At 36.6% G+C, this 27,637-nt stretch overlaps 1 protein-coding gene across 4 annotated transcripts; it reads right to left on the bottom strand.

The window, feature by feature from the left end:
* Positions 1 to 127: 127 nt before the first annotated feature.
* On the bottom strand, positions 128 to 26,861 carry LOC109072712 (AT-rich interactive domain-containing protein 3B-like). Of its 4 annotated transcripts, none has more exons than XM_042715495.1 (9): positions 26,547 to 26,861; positions 24,345 to 25,022; positions 13,934 to 14,008; positions 13,080 to 13,152; positions 3,296 to 3,482; positions 2,948 to 3,195; positions 1,571 to 1,858; positions 1,390 to 1,479; positions 128 to 813 (listed from the first exon to the last, which is right to left on the bottom strand). In XM_042715495.1, exons 1-9 carry the CDS (start codon positions 26,580 to 26,582, stop codon positions 653 to 655), a joined length of 1,836 nt encoding a protein of 611 aa, XP_042571429.1. In that variant the 5' UTR covers positions 26,583 to 26,861; the 3' UTR covers positions 128 to 652. The 4 variants fall into 4 exon arrangements, with proteins under 4 accessions (XP_042571429.1, XP_042571431.1, XP_042571432.1 ...); XM_042715497.1 differs by having other exon boundaries at positions 26,736 to 26,849; XM_042715498.1 differs by lacking the exon at positions 26,547 to 26,861 and adding an exon at positions 25,927 to 25,948.
* Positions 26,862 to 27,637: the final 776 nt, after the last annotated feature.

Here is a 27,637-nt window from a genome sequence, read left to right as displayed (position 1 = left end):
AGAAAAGGGAAAAAAATATGGATTGTAGCGTGTTTTCTTACCAAACCAACTTTGCAACACTTGATGGGGATTGTAGCGTGTTTAAAAATCCATCATATTAGACAAAGAGCAACACAGCAGTATCATAATCGATCCTGAGTCTTTTAAATTCACTGCAGATGAGGTAAATTCAGCAAACTTTAAATAAGAGAATTAACAGACAGCAAAAAAGAGAAAAAGGTGTCAACCACAACCTCACAAATGTGACTTTGGCAGAAGTAGATTGTTCATGCCATGATTGCTTCGCAGATCTCTGTGAGTGAATGAAAGGCATGATTACATGATCACCGAAGTGTTTACACTCATGACAGCACTGAGATTAAGACAGCTGAGGTATTCTGTTGAATCGCTAAAAACCTTCTCATTCCTGAGAAAACATCTTGTAGAAAAGAGCAGGTGGGGTCCGTGATGAGCTTTAATAGCTGATGAGTTTGTAAAAGTGTATGTGTGTGGTCCTCCCTTCACTGGAAGGAAAACACAGCTGTGGTTTGTGCAGGAGGCAGAATGTGATTTGCTGTGTCACCTCTAGAGGGCAGAACGGCTCACGCCGCTCTGAGGGAGGACTAGTTTGGGTTGGACTGACTGGCTGTTTGGTTCGTGGAGCTGGTGACCGTTAGGGTGACCCTCCTGTGGCCGGATCCACAGAGTCAGAGCCTTTGGAGGAGGAAGAGGAGGAGGAAGAGGGGACACCAGGACTGAGGGTGGAGGTCTGGCCTGCGAACATGGCTGTGACAGCGGTGGGAACAGCTCCAGCCTTCTGAGCATATAAGGACCCTGTAAACAGTATAAAAAATGCATTCATTCATTTACTTCACACTGAAATATTTCTGTATTATTCACTATTGTTCAAAAGTTTGGGGTTAGTAATTTAGTTTTATTTAGAGAAATTGATCAATTTAATGCAACCTTGCTGAATAAAAGTATTAAAATGACTATAAATAATGTTACAAAAAACTTTTTTTAGAACGTTAAAAAAATCCTGAATTTTTTTTATCATAGTTTCCCCAAAAATATTAAGCAGTACAACTTTTCATTTATGTTTTCAACATAAATATCAAATGTTTTCAGCAGCAAATGAGCATGTTATAATGTTTTAATTTCTGAAGGATCATGTGACACTAAAGACTTTTTTTACCATCACAAGAATAAATTACATTTTAAAATATATTAACATGGAAAAACAGTTATTTCAAAATAATATCCCACAATATTAAAATTTTTCCTGTATTTTGGTCAAATAATGAGAATAAAAAAAAATAAAAAAAACTCACCGACCCAATTTTTTGAACTTGAAAAAAAAAAAATACTGGACAATCCCACACGTGCACAAATACAATAAATTATACACACCTGAGTAAATAATCCCATTGACCTCCACAGACACATTAATGCTAGCAGAGCCATTAGAAGAAATGCTGAGAGACATGTCCTGTTTGTCCTCTGAAAACAAGATCCAAATGTCAATGAACTCGTCTCACTTTCATGTCACTGTACATGTTTTAAATAAAAATAAAAACGTCACAGAACTCACCGCGGGTGCTGGTGTTGTTCATCCGCAGGGTGGCGGGGTTCACTTGGGATGCCATGGCCAGCAGGTTTTGTTGGAAAGCCTGCTGCAGTAGCCTCTGCTGCTCCTCCGCCAGACGCGCCATCTTCCTCTCGGGCCCCTCCTGCGTGGCGGCCCCCGCGCTCATGCCGGTCTCCAGCCTCTCCCGCAGCTGCTCCAGGGTGGCGGCGCGTGCCAGCTGCTGCTGATGCCCGAGAGCCAGTGCTAGGGGGAGTCGACCTGGCAACATGGAGGCTGGACCGTCCTCTGGGACTGAGGAGGACAACAAAATGCTTGAAATCTTGAACTGCATCTGTTACTATATCACATGCTATTCACGACAGGACACTCCCTCCACATATTCTGTTGCTTCACACCAACTTAAAAACATATTGTACTTCCATATTTAAATGTATTTAAACAGGTTATTTGTTCCACCAGGAATTCAACTAAAATAATAAAGGCTGATCCCTTCAGCAGAAGCATATACCATTGATTAACAACTTTGTAGCTCTCATAAGGTCTGTCTTTAAAGGTTAAGTTATTGTTAAAAAATAAATTCCCCTATAGGGAAAAATGACTTTGATTTTTACTTCTGGAACACTATTTAGTCAATTGAGCCAGACCTGAATGCTAGTTTGCTAAAATGCTACTTCCTAGTATGCCAAGCAAGGTATTTTGACATAAACATAGTTCCCTGTATTGCACATCAGGATAAGCGATTCATTTACTCCGGCCCCTGAGGTTTGGTGCTGTCAGTAGACCCTCACAGGAAAATGCAGTTTCTTAATGGCTTTTACACTTAATGGAGTTTCCTCCATCAGTCCAGGAAACATGCTCCATTTCCTACACACACTTCCTGCCTTTAATGAAATGTATTTATTTCAACAGAAAAAACAATTAAATGTAAATTTCACTGTATGGCTAGAATATTTTTAGTAAGTATGTTTACATATGCCAGAAGAATTTTTTTTAGCAAATATTTAGTAAATATATAAATAAACATTTCCTAATTTTTTCCTATTGATCAAATAATTTCAGGTCTACACCACTCTTTCCAATCCGATCAAATTCGGGTTCAGCTCTGATCAATCTGATGGATTGAGGCGTTAACAAAGGTTTTTCAGTCTGATTATGGCAACCAATCCAAATCTAAATGAATGAATTGGGTTTAAGTAAATGCAGCTATAAGAATGTGGCTCTCCGTCCCACCACTAGGGTGTGCAAATACACCAAATGCTTATGATGATGTGCAATGTTTTTCTTTTACCTAAACAAATTATTCAGGGAAATTAAAGAAATCAAATTTCTCTTTCTATTCTCTTGAGCAGCAATGATTATCTCATTAAACAGGCTGCAAACCTGTGGCTTTCTTCAGGCCAGGACTGGGGGTGGCCTGCAGTCCGTTATGTCCAGTGGCTGGCAGGTGCATTTTAGGAGGAGAGAGGAGGTGCGGGGCTGAGGCACTGGGGGAAGGGGAGAAGCGGTACAGGCTGTTGCTGTATCCTGGGCGACGGCCCTCTCTGCGGTTACTGTCGATGGCCGCCTGCAGCTCTCCAGGGGAACTCAGACCCTTCTTCTCACACTCGTAAGGGTACAGATACTTCATGAATGTGTCGATGTATGCAAATTCAAAAATGTCACGATGTTTGTACATGGGAAAATGTCAGCAATCTTACATGTTTGTACATGGGAAAATGTCAGCAATCTTACTGTGTGCGCAGGGTGAAGGCGGCGCTGGTGATGGAGGTGGGCAGGTTCAGGCCTTTGGTGATCTCCCTCCAGATCTTCTTGTTTATCACCTCCACCAGACCTCCCTTCTCAGTCACCAGTTTATACAGCATGTACAGATCCAACACCTGCTTGGCCATGATGGGGATTCGATTCACAGGTGTACCTAGAGGAAACAGAACGGACAGGAACAGCTGAGTTTAAGTTTCAATTTTGTGAGATGATGGATCACATCAAACCAGCTGAGGAAGAGGAGTTGGTGGAGTATTTTAGGACTAGTTTAGTCTCAACCTGATTTAAACTCACAATTAATAGACATTAAAAATTTATATTTCTGAAAAAGAATTCATAGTGCCCTATTATTGTAAAAAAAAAAAATGATAAAAAAGCTTGATTGATAAAAGTGTGTGTGCAAGGATGGGCTGATTGAAGATGTCGACCATGAAAATTGATGGTTTGATGAAGACAAACTATAGGTAACTATGGGTTTTAAGACACTAATGCATTGATTATGAGACTATGGGAAATGATGGGCTAAGAAAGTAACTGTGAAATGATGGATTCGTCATGTAGAGGGCTGTATTAATATCGTACTGAAGGACTGATGAAGGTTTTGACTGTGGGAAGTGATAGGACATTCAACACAGTAACTATGCTAAATGATGGTGTGATGATAGGAAGCGATGAGCTGAAATATAGAGATGCTACCAGAAGCCTGTTTCTTGCATGCATGTGCATCCGTGCCACCCACCCCTCACAAAAAAATGGTTTGAAGTGATTGAGTCTGCAAAACTGCACACACACACACACACACACACACACACATGCTCTGTTAGCACAGTTACAAGTGTGTATACAGAACAGGAGGGGAGGGGCTTTGAGCCCCCCTCCCCCATACCACACCACGCTGGGCCTATTCTGGAATAAAACCAATTAATGTATGTGTGTGTGCTTTGTAAGAAGTGGGGTTTTAAACAGTCCTGGTGACTTAAGGTCAGGATTATGCCCTTATTTAGCCACTCCATTCTCATTAACATGGATTCACATGCACATAGATGGACACCTTATATATATATATATAAAATATAAATAAATATATATATATATATATATATATATATATATATAATAAAGAGAGACATGCCTGAAGGTGTTGTATTTATAAATAAATCAATAAAAATAAAAAAAAAAAAAAAAAAAATTCAATAAAAAAAAAAAAAAAAAAAAAATGTATAAATATATATATAAAAAAAAAAAAATATATATATATATATATATATATATACACAAAATAGTTAGTTAAATACATTAAATGATATTTATATACAAAAATAAAAAAACATAAAAACAAAACAACAATTAAAAAAAACAAACATTAAAAAATACATAAATATAAAAAAAAAACATCACATAAAAATATTAATGCTAAATAAAAAAAACATACTATACTGAATACAATATAAAATTATATTCAAATAGTTCAGTTAATGTACATTTTTTTAATGATAATAATAATAAATAAATAAATAAAAATAAAATATATAAATCATATAAATATATATTATAATACAAACAATTACGTACATAAAATTATTAATGCTAAATAATATAAACATACTATACTGAATACTATAAACATATTCAAATGCTAAATATTAATATTATAATATATAACATTTAAAATAAAAACGCCTAAAAAAAAAAGAACAGCACTTGTTCATTGGTCTTTACACACGTGTGAAATATAGTCGCTAGTTTCTAACAAACACCAAATGTCTGTTTCGTGGTTGTTTGTGTGCTTCCTCTTGAATTATCGGGATCAGAATGTTCTGTTCTCAAACCCCTCACAGCAAACAGCCATAAAGCGTTCATTTAGCCAGTGTAATTTACCAGCACCCAGCACCCCCCGGAGAGTCCGAGCAAGAGCTCCCTTTGAAAGGCAGTTATTTAATGCTGGGAATGACATTACTCATTCATCAAACAATCACTGCTCAGATTCGAGCAAAAGGTTAGCACTAGGTCACTGAGCTGGAGATTCAGGTACAGGTCCACAGGAAATCGTGGGGAGCAATGGCGTCTAGAGAGCGACCTTGTGACATACTCCATAACTGCAAAACCAATTTAGCTCAAACTCAAGAATGGAAAAGTCATTGAAAGCCTTTTCCTGCTAAAGAGGCTTCATTATTGATTGATGTGAGCTGTGCTACAGCTTAATGCTGAAGCATTGCACTCCTAATTGATATCATGCTGTCTCCCTTCATACGTCTTAAGAAATAGCCAATGAGACACGTCAGATGGGGTTAATGAAATAAAAGCATGAGGGTGCAGAGATGCAAACATACAATCTATGAAAAGAGCAGTCAGAACTTAACCAATTTAAATGTTCATAAAGACAAACATATGGAAACAAAAGCAGGACAGTTTCATACTCTATTCCAAAAAAAAGTAAATTGCTTTAGTCAATTTACTAGTTGTTAAACTACTATAAATTAATACAATGCTGTCTTTTTTTGCATGTAAATGTTGATTTCATAGACAAAGCTAATATGTTTGTTAAAAGGAAGTGGGAGCAATTTCTAACTAATTTACTTTTTATCACACCATCTAATTTTATCCCCTCCCCCATTTGTTCTCTAGAAAAAAAAAATAGGCCAGTGAATCTGACCACTGCCCTAAATATAGGAGGAAACAGCTGCCCACATTAAGAAGCCAGCATTCTGCGATGAACCAATAAGGCACCCCGAGACGCCGGGCTGGTGAAGGAAATTCCACGCTCTGACCTAAACAATGATTGCCATTCTTACTGTAATGCAGCTGTAGAGAGGAAGTGAGGGGGCATACAGGAAGTGCATGGTCTAACATCCGATGAAAGGTTCTGGATGCTGCTGTGTGGCTAGATCTTTTGTTTTGATAACCCGAAAAACTTTTCAGTATTGCCAGATCACATTTCACACCAGAGTCAAAAGCAAAGAAAGAAATTGCATTTTGCAAACAGAAAAATAAAACATATTTGAGGAACATTCGTGCCTTTTGCACATTATTTATGTCACAATTCTCATTAAAGTAGTGTCTGGAAGGATTTTATGAATAATGACAATTATAAACAAAACAAAACAAATAAATTAAAATAAATACATTTAAATGGTTTCATTTGATTCGCATTACAAAATTTTACTGTAAAACAACTATTTTTACTTAATTTAAAACAATAAATGCTACCATCACACATTTATTTGACAAAAAACATGAATTTAATGATATACATCATTTATATTTATATCTTTTTTGCATTGCTATAATTTTACAGTAAACTGAATTGTGTCATTGTTATTTTAGCATCAAGAAACTATTATAGTTTTATTTATATTTTGAATTCATTTTTATTTTTATAAATTTCCATGTTCTTTTTCATTTTAGTCATTCATTTTTCATTTTAGTTATGAAGTAATTATTTTTATGTTTTAGTCCTTTTGTTGTTTGTCATTTTTGTTAGTTTTTTTTAAACTATATAGTTAATATGGTTTTTATTCATTTTTAATTCAGTTTTAAATGAAAATGGGAATGTTTCTTTTGCAAATAACAAATAAAATAGCTTAATCTTCTTTTATTTCAGCTAACATTTTATGAATGAAAGTAACAGTTTTATGGTTTTAGTTAACTATAATAACCCTGCATTGTCAAGAAAATCCTAAAAACAGACAGATTTTGTTCATCCACAACCATCCTTGACAACAGCAATTATGAGTGTAACAGGGATAAACACGCTTCAAAAACACTAAAATTCATCTTTCCTCTGACACCCATCTTCCACTCCACAACTCTAAAAACACGCTGTATATGCATTATATTATTATGGACTCACAGAGAAAATTGTTATTTTTGTGTATTTAAAAAAAATACAATATATATTATATTATATATAGTCTGCCTATCCAACAAGCCACTGGGTCGTAATTCAGCTGGATTTAATGCTGCACAAGGAATTTGCTGTCATGCTTGATTTAGTGCATTTGATTAAGACTTCAACATGTTTACTGGATCAGGAGAGCCACGTCTCTTTACCGCTGAGCCATAAAACTAACGGATCGAGGGCTCAGTGCAAGACTGTTCCTCTGGGGGAGCGTGAATATTGAAGCAAAGAGAGAGGGATAAGGAAAGAGTTTTTTGGGGATCTTCCTGACTCTCCTAAATAAATCTGTTGTCTGTGGTTACAAAAAGACGGAGGCGCTCGGGTGGGAAAGGAGCATCCCACTTCAAACCCAGGATGTCATAAACATGTTCGAGGAGAGTAACAAGCCTCAGGAGTGACAAGACAAATGTTCCAAACAGGACATGCCACACTTATTATGAAGTCACACAATAGAGGCCGTGCTCACGTATAACCTCCTCCCAGCTGACTAGAGGAAACCCAGCAGCTGTTTGCTATGTCGACAATAAATTAAACTGGATGACAAATGCTCTTAGTCATAATTCTAAAATGTTCTTTGTTACCAATGAGAAGCTACAAAACATTAAAATGGGCCAGTTAAATAATTTAACAAAGGAAGCGTGTTCAACATAAGTGGTAAATAGATACATTTATGAGACTATTATATGAGTATTTAGAATAATTGATTCTGATTGGACAACTGCGGCATTCTCATACATGTGTAAATACTGTATAAAATGTTTCAATATTTGGTACTTTCTTGCATTGCACCAAAAAAAAAAAAAAAAAAAAAAAAAAAAAATCAATTTAATACTTTAAAAATATTAAGATATTACAACATTGATATCAAAATTCTGACTTATGTTGATAAACTCATTCTCATGTTATGATTTTATTTTTGTTAATTTTAAACGCCATGTTGGCAACAAGGCTGTCATGTTATGATTAAAAAATAATTAAAATTCTATAATATATTGTTTACTCTAGTCTACATAATAAAAAACTAGAAATAAATGCTTTACTACAATGTACAGTATAAAAACATTATATTAATTCTGATTTTTGTGCCAATATGGTATTTATATCCAATATGGACCAATATGATTAATTGAAAATAATAGTGATAGTCTACTTACTAAACAAATAGTTCTGGCTGTAAGATTCACATTCAAAAACAGCAGATACACTAAAAAAGTTTTTGTTAGTTTAATGAACTATTACTTAACTTACTAGTTTTATTTCTTTTTATGATGATTATGACGACATCTTTATTCATATTGCTGGCCCATTGCCTAAATAATTCATGTTTTGGTTGTACAGTAATTATTTCACCATGGTTTTATCGATTACCTTAATGTAAATCTAGAGCATCTACAGAGTTCTTACATTGTTCTATAAACAACAAGGGCATCAAAACTTAGTCAACTCTGGTCTGTATTCTCAGTTTTAAATTTGTGTTGGTGCAGAACTTTACTAGCTGGTTTTCTGCATTCCTATAATTTAATACGGCCCCTCTCTTTCTCTGCTCATCTTGTCATCATTTCCTCTCACCCATGCAATCCCCTCCCCATCCCGCTGTTATTCAGCAGTCACTCCATTGTCTTTGCTTTTCTACTCTCTATCATTCTTCTAATATCAAAGGTGGGGCCCTGAGTTTTATGGTCTCATTAATCTTCAGAAGAGGGACAGGGGCCCCTTAATCCACCTCAGCCACCATCTATCTGATCCCCCAGGCACTGAACATCCCCTCACAAAACTCCCCTGCAGCCACTGCTCCTATCCTCCTCCCATCTTATCAAGTTTCAAGGGCTCTGATGTGGACAATACACAGGGCAGAGGCCGACTTTTATAAGTGTGTGTAAAGTTAGAAAGATCAAAGCATAATATATATATATACACAAACGGACTGCATACACACTGCAGACGGAGTATGTGTGAAACAGGCGTGAGTCTTGTCAAGGTTTTTTTTGGGAAGCTTGGTAATTTCACACTAGGCATACACACATGTTCGAAGACTCGTTCTCGCCTCCTACAGTGCAATTCGTCTAGGTATACATCCGCGCTAAACTATCACGGTGAAAGTCATCATAGCTTGCGTAGTATAGACCCAGCTCCAACTTTGAGAATAGATTAACGGCGATATTTTTTTTTATCGCCCGATAAGAATCTCACGTTTAGCGCAGCACGTTAATGCCGATAACGGCCACCACTAACCACATAGTATATATATATATATATATATATATATACATATATATATATATATATATATATATATATATATATATATATATATATATATATATATATATATATATATATACACACACACACATATATATACACAAACATATACACACACACACACACACACACAGTGGGTGTGGCATGTAATGGAATTTTACGGGTTTAATGCAAGTGAAGCTCAGTCGATATCAGCCAAAAATAATTTTGACTATTCCCTCATTTTCCTAATAAAAAGATTACAGTGAGGCACTTATGATGGGGCCAACATTTGGAGGATTTAAAAGCAGGAATGTGAAGCTTATAATTCTATAATTAGTAGTATAAGTAAATAATCACTTATATTAATTATTCTGTTAAAAAATTAAGCAATCAGTAACGTTGTTCTCATCATTTTATGGGGACATTTTAGGCATTACGTTGTTACGTTTTACACTAGAACCAAATGAACAATGTTTGTGTCTTGTGGCTATACCACTGAGTATTATACTATTATACTATTGAGTATTATATATTATACTAGTGAGTATTTTAACATCATTGGCCCCATTACGTCCAATGTAAGTGCTTCACTGTCTGCAACCCAATTTTTTTTTAAATGCTTATTTTTAATAAAAAAAATAGAAGGGACAAGTGCTTAACTTGTAACTAGGGCTGTGCAAAAAATCAAATGCGATTTTCATGTGCATCTCGTCAGTAAAGCCGCTCCTGTGATGAGTAGTAAATCGCCAGCACATGCTTTCAGATCAGTGTTGCCAGGTCTGTGGTTTTCCCATGGAATTGGACCACTTTAACACTGTTTCTGCGGGTTGTTTTTCACGTCCGCGAGTTGAAGCGCCCCCAATAATGTGATATTTAGCCCGTGGAATGCGAATTTTGCTGGAGGAACCCTGCCGAAAAATTTGTATTTTACCCCCCGGAACGTGATTTTTACAGGAGAACCTCTTTGAAACGCAATTTGGCTACTTTTGAGTAGCAATTAGGCGGGTTTTGTTGTGAAAACCTGGCAACCCTGTTTCAGATGGAGCAGCATTTACTACATAGAGCCGTAGTTCACTGACAAGCTACACAAAATCGCGTTCATAATCGGCAATGAATCACCTGCAATTTTGAACGCAATTTTGTGTAGCTTGTCAGTGAACTACAGCTCTGTGTAGTAAACGCCGCTCCATCTGAAAGCACGTGCTGGCGATTTACTGCTAATCACAGGAGCGGCTTTACTGACGAGATGCATATGAAAATCGCATAGGATCTTTTGCACAGCCCTACTTGTAACCTATTACTTTAAACATACAATAAAAAGGCTACCAACAAACTTACTTTGGACATCAAACACCAAGAAATGTTTCCAAAGCAAATAAAGGCACCATATTGTATGCTTTATTTAGTGGTGTTGAAATAAACTAATGGATGCCCAATATTTGCCTTTTTTTTTTTTGGCTGTTAAGTGTGTTTATTTTGACACACAAGCTCCCGTTTTCTATTTTCATTACATTTTGTTTAACAGTTCGGTTTTAATAAATTATTAGACAAAATGTTAAACAAAGAAACAAAAAGTTTCTGTCTAAAAGAATACATTTACGTTTATTTCACAGATCTCATTATATTATTCATAAGTTATTAATTGATACTGATTCATTTTACAAAGAATTATCTCTAATTCATTAATAAAATAAAAACAGTTTTGCAATTTTATGGCAGCAACTGTTATTTACTGGTATTTTTTTCTTCAAATTAATTTTTTTGTGGTATATATCGGGAGTTGGTTTTTGAAAGCTATATAAATTCAAGAAGGTGCCCGTCTTCCCCGTTGCAGCAACCACGGCTTCACCCACAGCCTCTTTCGTTTTATTCGCCGTCTTTTCATGCGAAGAATGACAAGCAAAGACATTAATAAGAGTAAAATTTGGATGGTGGATATAGGATCATCCATTTTCTCCCCAGTCAGTGAGAGTTGGTCAGTGTCTGTTGGTGCAGTGTGAACATGACAGTTATTTTTCATAATATTCCAAATCCAATGGCCAACTTGAGCCAATTTGTTTGTTGGAGTTTGTCGGTGCAGTGTGAAATGGCCTTAAGATATTAGAATTGGCATCTGACATCAAAACATCTATATTGGTCGACTACTAGAATGAAACTGAAGTAGAACGAGAGATGCTAGCGAGCTAGTCACTGATAACATGGCACCAGAGGCCTTTCAGACCAACACCAGACAATCGAATCAACAAAACAAGAAATGTCTGGATGCTTTTCAAAGTTGCTGAGTGGAAACTGGTCGCAGTCTATACAAAACCAGCTACTCATCCCGGATGAGTCAAGACGCACGCTAAAACACTTTCAGTACTTGAATAACACCCAACCGTCACCCACAGAACTCATTTTCACACACTCCATCAGTCAAAAAAACATCATTAATCATGGATGAGAGGACCTAAGTGATGGACATTTGGTAAGATCACACTATTTCCCATCCCCCGCCCATTATGAAGTCTCAGCTGACAACCCCACTTACGCACACTAGTAGGTGGTACGGGTTTGATGGTAGACCAACACAAACATCTCTCCATCTGGTTGAGTTTAAATCTGTGGTATGGGGTTAATAGCCCCATCAAGCTGTGTCACTGAGAGCTTAGTCGGATGACGCCGTCAGTCCCATCTTTCTGTCACAGTATGCTAATCTGAGACCGGGAACATATGACTCCACTTAACTAAGGCATGCTGTGATTCTGAATTTGACTATTGAATTTATCCGAAAATCGTACGGAGGCAGTCACACGCGACACAAATTTACTAAGATTTTACAAACTCTGACATAAGCATTACGTTTCGACTTTTTAGTCTGTTAACTTCTGCTGCCAGGAAGAATCTACGGATGTCATGGATCAGTGATAAGCCTCCCTCCATCAAAGACTGGTATTCAGTCATTAGGGAGATTATTCCTCTGGAAGTCTTGACCTGTATTATTCATTCTACAACTGATGCTTTTAATTGTATATGGACACCATACCTTAACTGCATGAATGCTTCTACCTGTGACATTCTGTGGCTTGGTATGACAGTGTTCCTAGAAGTGCATAGATGATTCATATATTCTCCCCAGTTTTTATTGTTAATTTTGATCTGTGATACAATGCTCTGCTTGTCATCTTATTTATAATTTTGTCTTTGTATTCTCTTTTCATGCAGTGTGTTTATGTTACTGTTTTGTATTGTGTTGAAAGTTATAAAAAAAAAAAAAAAAAAAAAAAGGATTCTGACCGTAACGTTCTCGATCGGTCTGTAATTCTTCTCACACGGCACGAGCTGTGACCATTTGCGATTTTCCGAGAGAAAAAAATTAAAAATAATAATAATAAAAAAAAAAAACCCCGCATGCGAGCTCGTACGACAGTTAAAATCGCAAAGTGTACGCCCGCCTTAAGGGGGCCGTCTCCAGGCTAGGTGAAGTGCCCAATTAAATCGGTCATCACCAAAGAGTGACGCTAAAGTGGAATCAATTATTCCTACAGACACTTGTCCTATAAAGACAAGATGTAGGTCCCTTTGGGAGGAAATTAATGTTTGAAATAGGATTAACAGAGCCCGTCCTACCTCGTTTCTGCATGTATGCAAAGAGGTCATCGAGGAACTCCTTCCGGTTTGGGTCGTTGTCCAGTTCGTAAAGCTGAAAGAAAAATTGTGAACAATTAATTAGTTAATAATTGTAACATCCTTTTGGAAACTTCTTTTATTTCAATTTCTTTGTAGACATAAAGCTACTGTTGTTAGGGTTGAACAAAAGTCCTTGTTTGCTCAATTAAATACAGAATTTTATATGTTAATATATATCAAATAAGGGCTGTCAATTTGTTAATGTACAGTATGTGATGTTGACCGGAAACTTCAGATAAAGTCAATTAAATACCATCTTTCTAATATATCTGATCTCTCTAATAAAAAATCCTAAAAATATGTACTGTGTTTTCAACAAAAATATTAAGCACAACTATCAATTTTAGCATTGATAATAATCAGAAATGTCTCTTAAACATCAAATTACCATATTAAAATGATTTCTGAAGGATCATATGACTCTGAGGAATGCAGTAATGATGCTGAAAATTCAGCTGTACATCACAGGAATAATTCACAAAATTACTGTTTCTACTGTATTTTTGATCAAACAAATGCAGCCGTGGTTAACATAAGAGACATAAAAAAAACAATAAAAAGAAAAACACCCCTTACAGAACCGATGAGCCCAATCATTGTATATTTCATTTTCTTTCTTTAAATATGAACTGAATCCGTACATTAATTGTGATGAAAAACTAACAGCCCCAATCTATAAAAGGTGTTTCCTCTACATGCTACTATAAAGTTAAATAACTGAGCAAAACTGTGTTTGTGTGCCACTGTCAAAATGTGTAATGACTAAATGACCATTGCGTAGAAACAATGTTTACCTTGGCAAAGTCTCTGGAGGCTTCTGCTCGGCTTCTCCCACCCTCGCCTTCCTCGTTCCAACTTGAATTTCCATTCTAGGAGAAAAGAGAGAAAACAATTAGCAAAACAACGTGACAGCAGAGGATGACATTTGGGGCCACTGTTTGAACGGACAGAAAGTGAGTTATTGGGTGTCGGGAGTCAAGATGCACAAACAGGCTCCTGTCTGCGTGTCAGGACGGCATTCCTTAACGCTAACCTTTGAACTCCAAGGGTCATCTTGTGTGAACAAGAAGGGGTACGGAACTGAAAACTGGGTTACAGTGGACAGAAGCTACAAGATAAGTACAAATGTACCATATGCAAACTTTTGAACATTTCTGGCTGATTATTATTTTCATGTTTTGACCAAAAACCAATAAATGGGCGATATTAAAAGTTATATACAATCTGGTCTTAAAAAAAAAAAAAACAACAACAACAACAACAACAATAAAACACATTACAAAAAAGAAAAGTTTAAATGCAAAAGTCAATATAGGCATCACAACATATACGGTATGAAAAAAAATCATTTTGAGATTTGCTAAAGATAAATATAAAGTAACTATTAGTGTTTTAATGATCAATTTTAAATCTAAATATAGAGAAAATGAGAATGAACAATTAAATAATAGCCCGATTAAAAAACTAATAATTAACTGAAATACATCTAAAATTCAACCAATAAAAAAAAAACAAAAAGCAATACAAAAACAACAAATAATAAAAATAAAAACCATTTAAAAACAAAAAGCAAAAAAAGCAAAAAAAAAAAAAAAGCCTTTAAAATGAAAAAAATGTTTGTTTAAATACATATACTAAATATTACAATTAACAGTGTTGATGTAATATCGCTGTAATCTGTAATCTTTATCAGTGATTTTAAAGAATAACAGATAGATGTTGACAAAAGTAATATAAAGTAAAAAAAAAGAAGAAATAAGCATGCAGAAATATCCAGTATTATCTAATATAAGTATGGAGTGATAACGATACACCTAAAATCTGTAATATCAGGCAATAACCCATGTTACAGATACATTGGTATATCTCTAGTATTAAGATTGATGCAATGTTTTTAGCTCATTTGCTTGAAGGCAATCATCTTTAGCACTGCTTCTCCCTTGTTACCCGGAGGCCGTGACCACAAAACAGTTATAAAATCTAATAGTCCCCCTGTGCACATGCCCTGTGCTTGATTACAAGTTATCCACTGTGGCTTCAGTATTCATTTACACAAAGTCTGAAAGGAAAAGGCAGAGTGGCAATAAAGCAGTTTACAGGACTCCTCCACCTCCCCATTCTTTAATATGCAAAGTAAATCACAGCTGGGTAAGAGCGCTCTACAGCCAGGCCCTCTTCATGTTAACAGCAAACACACAACAGCTGGGCCCGGGAGCGGGAACCCGGCAGGGAATCAACTACGGTGGCCATCCATGCTGTGTGGCATTGTGATGTGTCAAGTGAATGAGCGTCTACTGTATAACCTTGAGGGAATCTGAAAACAACAAGCACTCGTGTATTGAATTCCATTATAAAAGGATTACGAGAAATCTCAAGACTTCTGCGGATTTCGCCCGGTGCACACCTCAAGCCAAATGGCGTCAACACTTGATCCGAACGCAAAACATTATCCTGCATCGAAGACACTGACAAGAACTGTGCAAGCTGTTATCAGGCTTACAGGTCAGGCTTTAGCCTTACTAATCATATTAAGGGAGAACTGATTGGCTAGTGGCCAAATTAGCTGAGAAGAGGAAGCAGATGACCATCTGGGTCACCCAAAGGAAATGAAAGCCCCTTCCCCCATATTAATTCGACAGAAACCACTACCCTAGCTGACCATAGCAAATAATTACTTGGGTTTGAAGGAACAAACACACAGCATTGTACAGTGTTTGTCACATCTGAATGTGGCAAATAATGACTTGAGCTAAAAGGATGGGCACAAAACTCTACACTCTTAAAAATTAAGCTTCCAAAAGGGTTTTTGTAAGTGATGCCATAGAAGTAATACTTTTAGATCCTCAAAGACGCTTTGAGTGAACAGTTCTTAAAAGAACCATTTTTTCTTAGTGTGAAGAACATCCAGTATAAAGAACCTTTTGTGCAAAGAAAGGGTTCCACAGATGTTGAAGGTTCTTCACAGAACCATTGACACCAATAAAGAACCTTTATTTTTAAAGTGTAGCTCATGAAAAATATTATTTTAGTGAAAAAATCTGTACGGGGGGAAACCACAGCATGAGTCTACTAGAGACGTGATATCCTAACAAAAAGGCACAAGCAGAGATCTTCTAATGTGAATATAGTCTATCATTGAGTAACCAGAGACATTAAATCAACAGGCAGTAATGCTATAACAGGGTGGGGTTCCCAAAGTGCTATCAACACCTAGATGGGATTGTTCAACTGAGATGAAACTGTTACCTCCCCTATCAAGCAGACCTCTTTGGGTGTAAATGCAAATATACCAGCATGCTGAAAGGAATTTTGATAAGTTAGAGATCATGCTGTGTGGGACAGTTGTGTCATCAGCACTCACCATGAGTCACTATTCAGTTGAGGCACTCAATTTCTTCTTAAAGCATTCTTTTACAACAGGGTTGGGTGGTCTGACTATGTAAAGATTCTGCTATACTGTAAATCTGTGGTGCAAATATATAAAGACACAAAAAAATAAAATGACAGCCTAGTCTTCAAATGGTGCACTTTCAGTGTTGATAGCTTTGTTGATTATAGCTTTGTTGAGAGCAATTTCGTTTTGATGCGTCACATGCATTTAACATAAATGTAGGTCATTTACAGTCGCTAAGTAACATTGCAAAATACCAAATCATACAAATGAACTAAAAAAAAAAAAAAAAAAAAAACAGAACAAAAAAGAAATAAATGGTAAAAAAGACAGATACACTCATGTTACCCACATAAAAACAAAAACTGAACCAAAACAAAAGAACAATGAATGAATGAATAAATAAAATAAGAAAAGACAGAGGTACTCAAGGTAAAAAAAAAAAAAAAAAAAAAAGACATTAAAAACTAAATCAAAGAAATACCCAAAATAATAATAAAAAAAAAGATAGAGGCAAGTTCTCAAAAAAAAAAAAAAAAATGCAAATAAATAAAAAAAATCAGATAAATACATTTAAAAAATACAATGAAGTTCTAAATAAAAATAAATTAATTAATAAATCAAACAAACAAACAGAAAAGATAGATGTACAGAAAAGGTAGAGGCAGCTCTCAGCAAAAAATTACTACATACAACTACTGTAATATAAGAATATAAGATTTTTGCCATTCCGGCCATCACTATTTTACAATAACCATATTACATAAAGACAAAAAAACAGATCAATGGAACTTTCTCTGACTGGAACAAGAGAACTTGTCCAAGCGCCACACGCCCATTAGATTTTCAACAACGCTGCAGCTGCTCCACAGGCGACAGCACTGAACAGCACCAATGGGGGATGGCCTAGATCTTTAATCCAAATCAAATAATTGGGTCTCCACTGCCAAAAGTCACAGTTTCACTTATTCGGCTCCTTGCTGTGCCAGGAGCAATCGAGGCTGGAGAGGTGGGGGTGGGAGTAGATTGGGGACTTTTATCCCTGGGAATTTGTAATGGATCCATTAAGAGCAATTCATGGTTGTATGCTGCACAACACTAAGTGGTATTTGAAGGTGTGTGGCTGTCCAGTATCCCACAATAAGATGACGTGGAAGTCCACTGTGGGAAAAAGTCTGTAAAATGTACAGCCTGTACAACTGTATCAAAAAAAAAAAAAAAAAAAAAAAAAAAGTAAAGTTTACTACAAAAGGAGGAGGGGTAAAAAGAAAACACAATGTAGCTTTATTAAGCCTTATTGGTTGATATGGCCCTTTGAACAATACAAATGGCACATAGTTAAGAAGAGCTCAAAGAGAGACAAAAGGCCCAAAGCCAGGGCCTGTAACTACTTGTCCAAATCCTTAAACATCCTGCAAAGGCCTGAGGCAGAGTTCACATCCATTATCTCTGTCCTGACTGGGTGCTACATGAGAAAACAGATAGTCTTTCAAACAAATAGTCACAGGTGTGAACATCTCAGTCCACCACGGTCCTATCTCAGTATCGGAAAGTTTGGAAAGGAAGAAACTGAAGGAGGGCAGATTCCAAAAGATCCCTTGTCTTGGGTGGCTTTTCTTCTAAATTTAAGAATTTTTAAACACCAATAATCCCTCAAGAATTAAATCTGGGGCCTTACGGGATGCAGAGCATGATGATGATGTCCTGTTTATAATACCTTGCCATTCTTGGATCCTGTCTACTTCTGTAAGACACATTCATTAATGTAGTCAAACTGGACTAACAAGTGCAGTTTTTTTTGAAAACCCCAAATAATTTTACCAAAATAATAAATAAATAAATAAAGGTTACGCTCAAGTAATAATAATAAAACATAAGAACAGATAATAAAAATAAAGAAATATATGGGGGAAAAACAGAAATATGGATATATATGGGGGAAAAACAGAAATATGGATATCAAAAATAACTAGATTATTCATAGCACAAAATGTACTTTTAGCCAATATAAACATGTTTTAATTGATGACACAAAAACTTTACTTCCAACCCTGCTGGGTTATGTGTAAGAATGCATTTTTTTAGCACTTGATTTCTTCCTAGGTGTGCTTGAAATTCCACATTCTAGTGACACTGATAAATAGATACTGTGTGATGATAAAGCCCTAAGCTGCTTTTGGTAAAACGAAGGCTGCAAACAGCGAGTTGGGACAGGTTTTGAGGGGGGTTGGGGACAAATATTCTATACGTGTTAAGAGGGAAAGGAAATGGACAGACAAATAAGAAAACACCCCCTCCCTTCCCCATATACTTTTCTGGTTGATTACCATTCCCCTCTCCATTACTTGCTTCTGTTACACTTGGTGAAATGGACTAGAAACGGTCACAAATCAAAGGACGGCTACTACAAAGACACTCCCTCTATTCTCCTTTTATGCACAGGCCCCTAATGGGAATTCTCACCATTTGAAGAAAAGAAACTCTAATTCCACTTGGAATGTTTCCTTTGGGTGGGGCTGGACAAACTAGACGCAGACGCCAGCCCCTCACCAACCTCACATTCTTGCCTCTGGCCTTTAAAGATTTTTACTATCAAACGCCTCCTATTCAAGGGTTAGAGTTACCACTTGACCAGACAGTTCACACTGCCCTGAAAACGGGAAGGGCGAAATGGTACCAAAACAAGGCTATAAAACATCCATCTGACAGCTCGCAATTCAAATAAACAATGTTTTATCATGGAATCAGCCTGTCGAGATGATACTCTTAAGAGCAAAGACCATTGCTAATTGAATTGGCACTGATCTATCGCACAGATGGGCTACAGGACCCAGGAGGGTCGTCCGACTGAAACTTCTCCATCAAGATGGACCACCAAGCACTGTCAAATCTACCAGATAAAGACTGACAGACCTTGAGAGTGCATTAATGCCCATAACCTGCAAGAGAAACAAGCTACGCCGTGCTAATAATACGCACCAGATGTCGTGCTAACATTTGAAGCGAACGTACAAGTGTGAGGCTGTCGGGTCACTGATAATTTATATGGAAAATCATTCCACTGCGACAGCAATCCCTGATATAATAAGAATTGATTGCTACCGGCTGGGTTGTATTGTTGGCGTGGGGGGTGAAACGTTGTCAAGGTGACACTGACAGTTAAATAATGCAACAGAGTTCGACAAGCAAGATTGTTCCCGAACCCAAGGACAAACTTCCCGTTGAACGTTCAGAAACAAGCACTTTTGGGAGAAGGGAGAACATCAAGAGTGTGCGATCTAAAGCACTTTTGTTTATTCGTACACATCACTTTTGCCATAGCAACTGCGAAGATGACAATATAACCCAATCCATGTTGGGTACACTCCTAAAAATAAAGGTTTTCACAGCCATAGAAGAACAATTTTTGATTCTCCAAAAAACCTTTTCTTAAAAGGACTATTTTTCTTAGTGTTAACATTTTAAACACCTTAATAACCTTTTTTCCAGTATAAAGAATCTTTTCCGGAATGGAAAGATTCTACACTATTAAAAATAAAAGTTCTTTATAGGCATCAATGGTTCCATGAAGAACATTTAACACCCAAGGAATCTTTCCACTGCACAAAAGCCTCTTTATAGTGAAAAAAAAGGTTATTTAGATTAATAAAATGTCCTTCACACTAAGAAAATAACTGAAAGGTTCTTTAGGGAACCAAAAATGGTTCTTCTATGGCATCGCTGTGAAAACACATTTTTGGAAACTTTATATTTAATAATGTATGGATGTTAAAGATTCTTCATGAAACCATCGATACCAAAAAAAAAGAACCTTTATTTTTAAAGAGTGTGCCAAAAATGCAACCGGAGGCTTCAAAGTAAGACTTGGAATGAATATTTGGCCCCTAAAATAATAAACAGGTACTTGGTTTAAAGATTTTACTAATTGCCGCCATATATTTCTCCTGACAAATGCAGAATCAAAGTAGCGGGGGTGTTTCTATTGACCCGATGCCTTTGATATGGTCATCATACTCGCCAAATGGGAGGCCGTAACTCAAGGCACATGCGTGCTTCGACGTCAACTGAGCCTGATTAAAACTCCATTAATCACCCTATAGATTACCATGCCGAGCTCCCTAAAAAGGGCATTGTGTCAGCCACCGCTAAATACACTAGGTTTAAAGGGCGCCAAGCTATCTGGACTGGCCTCAGCCATGTGTTCAATGAAAAGTTTAATGGCGGCCATTTGACCTCCTCATTGACTTGGGAGATGATTTACTGAATTCAACACTAGTAAAAGCGAAAAGCAAATCAGCAACAACACAAAACTCAACTTTTCAAGCACAGGAAGTAGAAATAATTATCATAACATCTCCAAACCAAACTTCTCCATCCATAGGCCTCCCTGAAATACCTGAAAGTCCTTCCCCTTGAAGATTCTAAACAAAGCTGCATGAGGTGAACTTTCTTTATCTGCAAACTGCCAATTAATTCCCCGGTTCGCTAAAATTATGAGTAAACACTGGTGCCAACTTTACACGCGCCTACTGTGTTTTACAAAGGTGTTTACTGATTGACTGAGGCTTATCCATTTAAGTGTGAAAAGCTTCAAAAAGACAACCCCCAACCCTCATTTAAAAATGCCATTTGTGGCATCTGTTCTCTTTTGTGTAGTCAGTGCCATCAAACCAGTCTCTTCACATCCCTCCAACCCTGCAATCTGATACTGTTACCACAGAGAGCATCATTAAATACTAAAGGACAGAAATAAAGACTGGTGGGACCAAAAAAAAAAAAAAAAAAAGAGGGTGGGGTGGGATTGAAGCCCCTCAAGCTATAAAACCTTGCTTATTAAAGAAGTCTGTTTCTGCTTTTTGTGCATTAAAATTCAACCAAAAATACTAAAAGTTTATCTTAATCATTAATTAAATTTACTAAAGTATATTATTTTAATTAAAAAAATGACTTCAGTTCCATGCATTGAACCTGGTTGTCTAAATTCTTATTTAGGGTTTTACTATCTAAAAACCTTATTTTATTAAAGCAATATATAATTTTCTATTTTTCCCTTTGATTTTGAAGGATCCTGGACATTTTCTTGACAATCTGTTTTTGTGAAAATCACCCCCCTAAAATACACTCACCATGAAGTGACTCTATAAAGCTCATTCACTAAACTCTTCCCTCTCAGTAATGAAGTAGAAGTCCAACCGTCAGCCTTTTCACAGCCCTGAATCTCCTATTGTTTCCTATACACGTGGACAAGCCTATATTTGAAAAGCAGTATACAAGCCCTCTGACCATTACCCTCTATAAATACATATATAATGACATGGGTGTAATGAAAACATCACAGACCCGCCTGTCAACACACAACCTTCCCAAACATTACCATACTTTTACCGACTTGTGCTTGTTGTTACTGATCAACCGCAAATAAAACCGCTTTGAACGTGTTTGATGTCAGTAACCGTCAATAAAACCATGTTGGATGTTTTACGTAAAAACACAGTCATAGCATCAAAGAAACACAGAATAAAATGGATGCACTGCTAAATGCCGCTTTGGGGGTTTCGGTATATATATATGTATATATATATATATATATATATATATATATATATATATATATATATATATATATATATATGTATATATATATGTTGTATTATTCAATGTAAGTAGGGTAAATGGACTTTGATTGAAAGCATGCAAATATCAATGGCTAAAGGAAGCCATAAGAGTGTACATATGAAATTAGAGCAATCCATTTTTCCCTGATTGATCGATCACTCAAACGCAACTGAGCAAACAAAATGCTCAGACCTGAGGCCACTAAAATGGATGACAGCACTACAGAGAAAAAGTATCTCTCCACATTAAACCCACAGAGACCATTTTCTTTAAGATGGCTTCATCCTACTGTGATTGACGCAAGCGTTTTAAAAGGACGAAATTGCGTTTATGAAAATTACTTCACCCAAACATGAGAATGAAGAAGTTGTCTCATGTAGTTCCAATCCTGAATCCTGGCTTTCTTATCTCTGTGAAACATAAAATGATCCTTTGACAAATGTCCAATGTCCAACTTTGGACCCCATTGAAAAAAAAAAAAAGACAAAAGCAAAAAAAAAAGATATCTCTCAAAATATCTTTTTATGTGTTCATACAGGTTTGGAACAACCTAAGGGTGAGAAAATGATGGCAGAATATTAATATTGGATTAATAATCCTTTTAAACATGCTTATTTAAGAGCCCCACACACAGTTGTCCAGTTTCGCCTATTTCAACTGAGGGAAATCTCCACGTGTGAACTGTCAGGGCTGCTTTCCAACAGCACACGCCTGTAACATTCTGCCTCTTGTATTGCAACTTGACAGCGTGCCTCTCTGGTCACAGGCCAAGACAGCATTACAGCACACTGCCAAGAGCTTGTTCTCAAGAATCACCAGCAGTAGGGGGAATGACAGAGGAAAGTGAGATGGCAGAAGAAAGAGAGAATGAATGCGCACTCCTGTTGGGCCGCCTGCCAGAACGCCACACTTCAGGGATATCCAGGGACAAAAGACTTATGTCAGGACAGAATTCCCTAAAGACTAGGGATGAACAAACTGAGAAATTAACTGACGGAGTTGTAGGACCATGTCTGAGGGTACAGCTTGGCTCACAGCAGGAGACTATTGACAATAAGTGAAGAGGAGGACAATAGCTTTAAAAAGAAGTAGAACGCAACGAGAAGGGAAAAAAAAGAGGCCCAAAGTCTTATATTTGGAAGAACGCAAATTCCTCTTGTGCTCAAAAAACAAAAAAAATGGATTAGATGTCTTAGCATTTTAGTTTTTTTTTTTTATATATATATTAGAAATCAGCAGAAATTAAAGGGCAGCATAACATACTATCATTATTTATAATTACATAACATTGTTTATTTTTTTTACATTACGGAAATGAAAATATGAAAACACACCTCAAAAAACATTTAAAAAAATTCTACTTTATTTGTAATTATTTTCGGAACAAATTAAGCACATTTTACCCCAAATTCCTATTGAGGCTTTTGACATTTTACTTCTATTTCCATTGATTTAATTATGATTCTCATTACCGCAATTTCATTTTTTAAATCTATATTTAAATCAGCATAATTAAAGGCAGTATAACAAATACTACCATCATTTATGAACATGTAATTTAATAATATAATATCTTTTTTACGTTAAGGTAATGATAATACAAAAACAAGAATTCTTTTTGCATTATGGTAATGAGAATGAATGGGGAATTGTGCTTAATTTAAGTAAATGTCTTTAATGGTTGTAAAAACAGGTTTCTTTTCCTTAAAGCAAAATAAAACTATTTCTTTTTTTATTATTTTGGAGTGATCTGGACATATTTTGTGAAAATCTCCAGACTAAAATTACACTCAACAATGCCGTATGAAGTGACTCTATAGAGCTCATTCACTAAACACTTCCCTCTTATTAAAGAGGTAGAAGTCCAACCCAATTCTTTTACACACTTTTGGGAGAACACATATTCCTGTTGCGCTCGAGAAAACTGGATTAGATGTCCTATTCAGAGCCGATAGCATTTCAGTAAGCCGAGATGAGTCTGTTTTAGTGGTTCCACAGTTTATGAACATGTAAAGACTCTACAATTCATCTCATGATCTGCCACTCCTCAAATCATGCAGAGATGAATGAAAATATGCTGTTTTGCTGCTTTTGAAGGACATTGATGATAAAGTGAGAGTAAACACAATGCCTCCGAATGCCTGACATACTGAAACCTCTTGAGATTAATGACAAGTCAAAGAAATATAGATACAAACCTGTTTGAATGAGTCATCGAGGCTCCAATCAGCCATTCCATTTGGTGTGCTGAACGATTGTTGGTCAGGAAGGGAGTCTTCAGGTTCGTCTTTCATCTTAGTGGTTGGTGACAGGGGACGTTTTTTAGCAGCGGATGGCGATGCGGCATAGACGGGGAACGTATACGGAGGAACTCCGACAGACGCTTGCTGAAGTGCAAGACTTTGCTTCCTGAGGAACTCCAAGCCTTCGCTTTCCTCTTCTTCGCTACCGTCTTCCCCATCCATCATCTCATCGTCGTCGTCTTCGTCCCCCTCGGACCCTCTTCCTCTGTCCATCTCATCAGCGGCGTCTTCCTCGTGTACTTGGTCAGAGATGGTTTTCATGGGCCCCCTGGCAGTTTGAGGCCCCTGGCCACCTTTCAGCGCTCTGTCTCTGGAGTTTTTACTGTAGAAATCAGGGGTTAATGGGGTGCCCTGAGCTCTGGCAGAGGCCATGATAGCCTGCTGTGCAGCCAGCTGCTGGGCGTACAGAATATGGGCTTCCCTGAGGTGTCGCTCCTTGCGCTCCATCTCCAGTTTAGCTTGTTGTTGTCTCTGGAGCTGCTCCATAACCGCCTCCAGTTTGACGCCAGCTCCACTTCCGAAAGCCACCTGGGAAAATGCACCAGCCAGACCGCTGTCCTGAGACAAGCTGGGCTGGATTGTGGATAGATGGAAATAAGTAAATTAATTATTTTTAAAAACGCTAATTTCATTTCTTTTCCACTTAAAAAAACAACATTTTAGGATGAAGGAAGTACAACATACTCTACTAAAACAACAGTTCAATATGATCAACATTTAAAGGGCTACGTCACCCCTCAAAAAAAAAAAAAAAAAAAATTTTGTGTCATCATTCACTCGCCCTCAAGTTGTTCCAAACCTGTATGAATTTCTTTCTTCTGCTGAATTTGGAAGAATATGGGTAACCAGACAATTTATCCCGTACTATAGAAGTCGACGGGGACCAGCAACTCTTTAGTTACTCATATTCTTTAAAATATCATTTTTTGTGTTAAACAGAAGAAATAAAATAATACAGGTTTGAAACAAATTGAGGGTGGAAATATTCTTACAGAATTTTCATTATCAGGTGAAAATACACATAAATAATCATTTTTAAAACTTTTTTTTTTCACACGTTCACGCAACACAACAACTTATGTGTAAACAAAACAATCACTGTTTTTGAGCCACTTTAATTATTTTAATTCAAACCATCATTTATTTAAAGGCATTAGAGTTCGAATTATCGACGCATTATCAAATAAACAAACGACGTGGTCGAGAAATTCAAACTCAATTCGAATTAGATACAAATAGAACACAAATGCGCATAAACAAATAAACACAAACGACGTGAAGAAGGGAAAATCAAATTTGTTTAATTTTAATGAAAAACAAATACGTTACGTGTAAGCAAATGATCACAACGGAGATGCCTGGGTGGAATTCGAATTAATTTCGCAAGAATTTTAATTCGTATTAACAGTATTTACATGTCCCAAAAAGATTAAGGTCGCATTCCGCGGCTCTCCTGTTGCTCAGTAGGCCAACTTACCTTTGACCCCCCCACAGAGGCGACCAGTCGGGATAGAAGAACGACCGGATGTCCGGTCAAAACGGCGTGTCGTTTTACATTTTGTTAAATAATTAATATTTAGCCAAATCCAGTCGATTTATGCTTTTACTTTATAACTAATTAAAGAACACATTTACAAAAGAGAGCAAAAAAACAACACACACACATCACACACTAAAAACATCTCCCCAAAAAAATATCGCTCTCCCAAAAAAAACAAATAAACTAAAAAAAAAAAGAGAACTAACGCGCGACGCAACAAAGTATCGCGTTCTGACGGAAACAACTGGAGATGTGTTTGACTTTTCGAATCCGGCAGCACGCGAACTTTAACAACTAATAAAAAGCTCAAGATGTATCATCAGAAAAAACTAAATCTTGAAATCATGACGTGTACAATGTGGATTTTCACTACATATAATAGCGTGATCGTTCACACGAAGGTAATTATAATAAATACTGATTAATTGAGTTTATATCTTTAAAAAAAATCTTAAATGTACATGTAATATTTTATACGCTCGAGGTGTGCTGATTAAATATTACAGTAGCTTATCAATACATTAAACAGGGCTCCGTGCCAACAGGACGGAACTCACCACTTGCGCTTTGCTGCTACTGGAATTGTCCACCATCACTCTTTTCCTAAATAAACCACCGACTCCGTGTGCATCCACCCGAACGTGTAATATCCTCTCTGATAAAACGGTAATAAACCTCTCGGTGTTCGCAGAGGGAAAAAAACACTCGACACGGGGGCCAGCCAAAGGGGAAACGCCTGACCTCACCTCCCGAACTGCGCGCTGAGGGACTCCCACAGTCCCCTCGACTTTTCCTCCTCCAGCCGGAGCCAAACCCCCCGCACATTACCGCACATTTAAATCCCGCCCCACTGGCTCGTGCAACAAGTTACTACGTTCTTACGTTTCCCCTTTGCAAGCAACTAAGTAAAATATTTATAGCACAAAACCGATAGCAGTTAACATACACTTGCATGGCTGTTTTATGTATCTAATATTAGACTGCCGTTTTATAGGCTTGAAATTCTGACCCCAAATTAGCCACACACACACACACACACACACACACACACACACACATATATATATATGTGAGATATATATTATATATATATATATATATATATATATATATATATATATATATAATTTTATAGAAGAACGAAAATTAACAATTGTTAATTGTACGATCAGAAAAAAGAACGTTTTACCTAAACTCTTTTTATTCATTATGCATACACATAAACTTTAAATGTTTTGAATTGTTATTTTACTTTTTTGGTATGATTTAAGTTGAACGCATTGCTGCTGCGCCCTCCACTGGTTCAAAAGGGCTTTAACATTTACTAAATAATTATAGCTGGTGTCAGGCAGAAAAAAAAGAAAGAAAAAATAACTATATCTATCCACCTTTATTTTAACGTAACGGTGGCCGCAGCAGTATTTACCTTTAATGTGCGAGACTTCCGGTGTTCGGCGCTTGCAGTTATTTTAGCTGTGCAAAAACAGTCGGTTACGCTGCTTAATTTTGATCAGATTAAATTAATTGTCGAAGTAACCTTATCATAAACACAGAGGTTTGTAGCGTAAATGGTTTTACCTTTTTATTGTTCACATATAGTTAAAGAAACGGAACTTTCACACATTCACGGGTTAAGTTTTTTTTTTTA

The sequence above is a fragment of the Cyprinus carpio genome, chromosome A25 (genome assembly GCF_018340385.1).
Source record: "Cyprinus carpio isolate SPL01 chromosome A25, ASM1834038v1, whole genome shotgun sequence".
Lineage (NCBI taxonomy): Eukaryota > Metazoa > Chordata > Actinopteri > Cypriniformes > Cyprinidae > Cyprinus > Cyprinus carpio.
The sequence above is the reverse complement of the archived record's forward strand: the minus strand, read 5'-3'. Positions and strand labels throughout refer to the sequence as shown.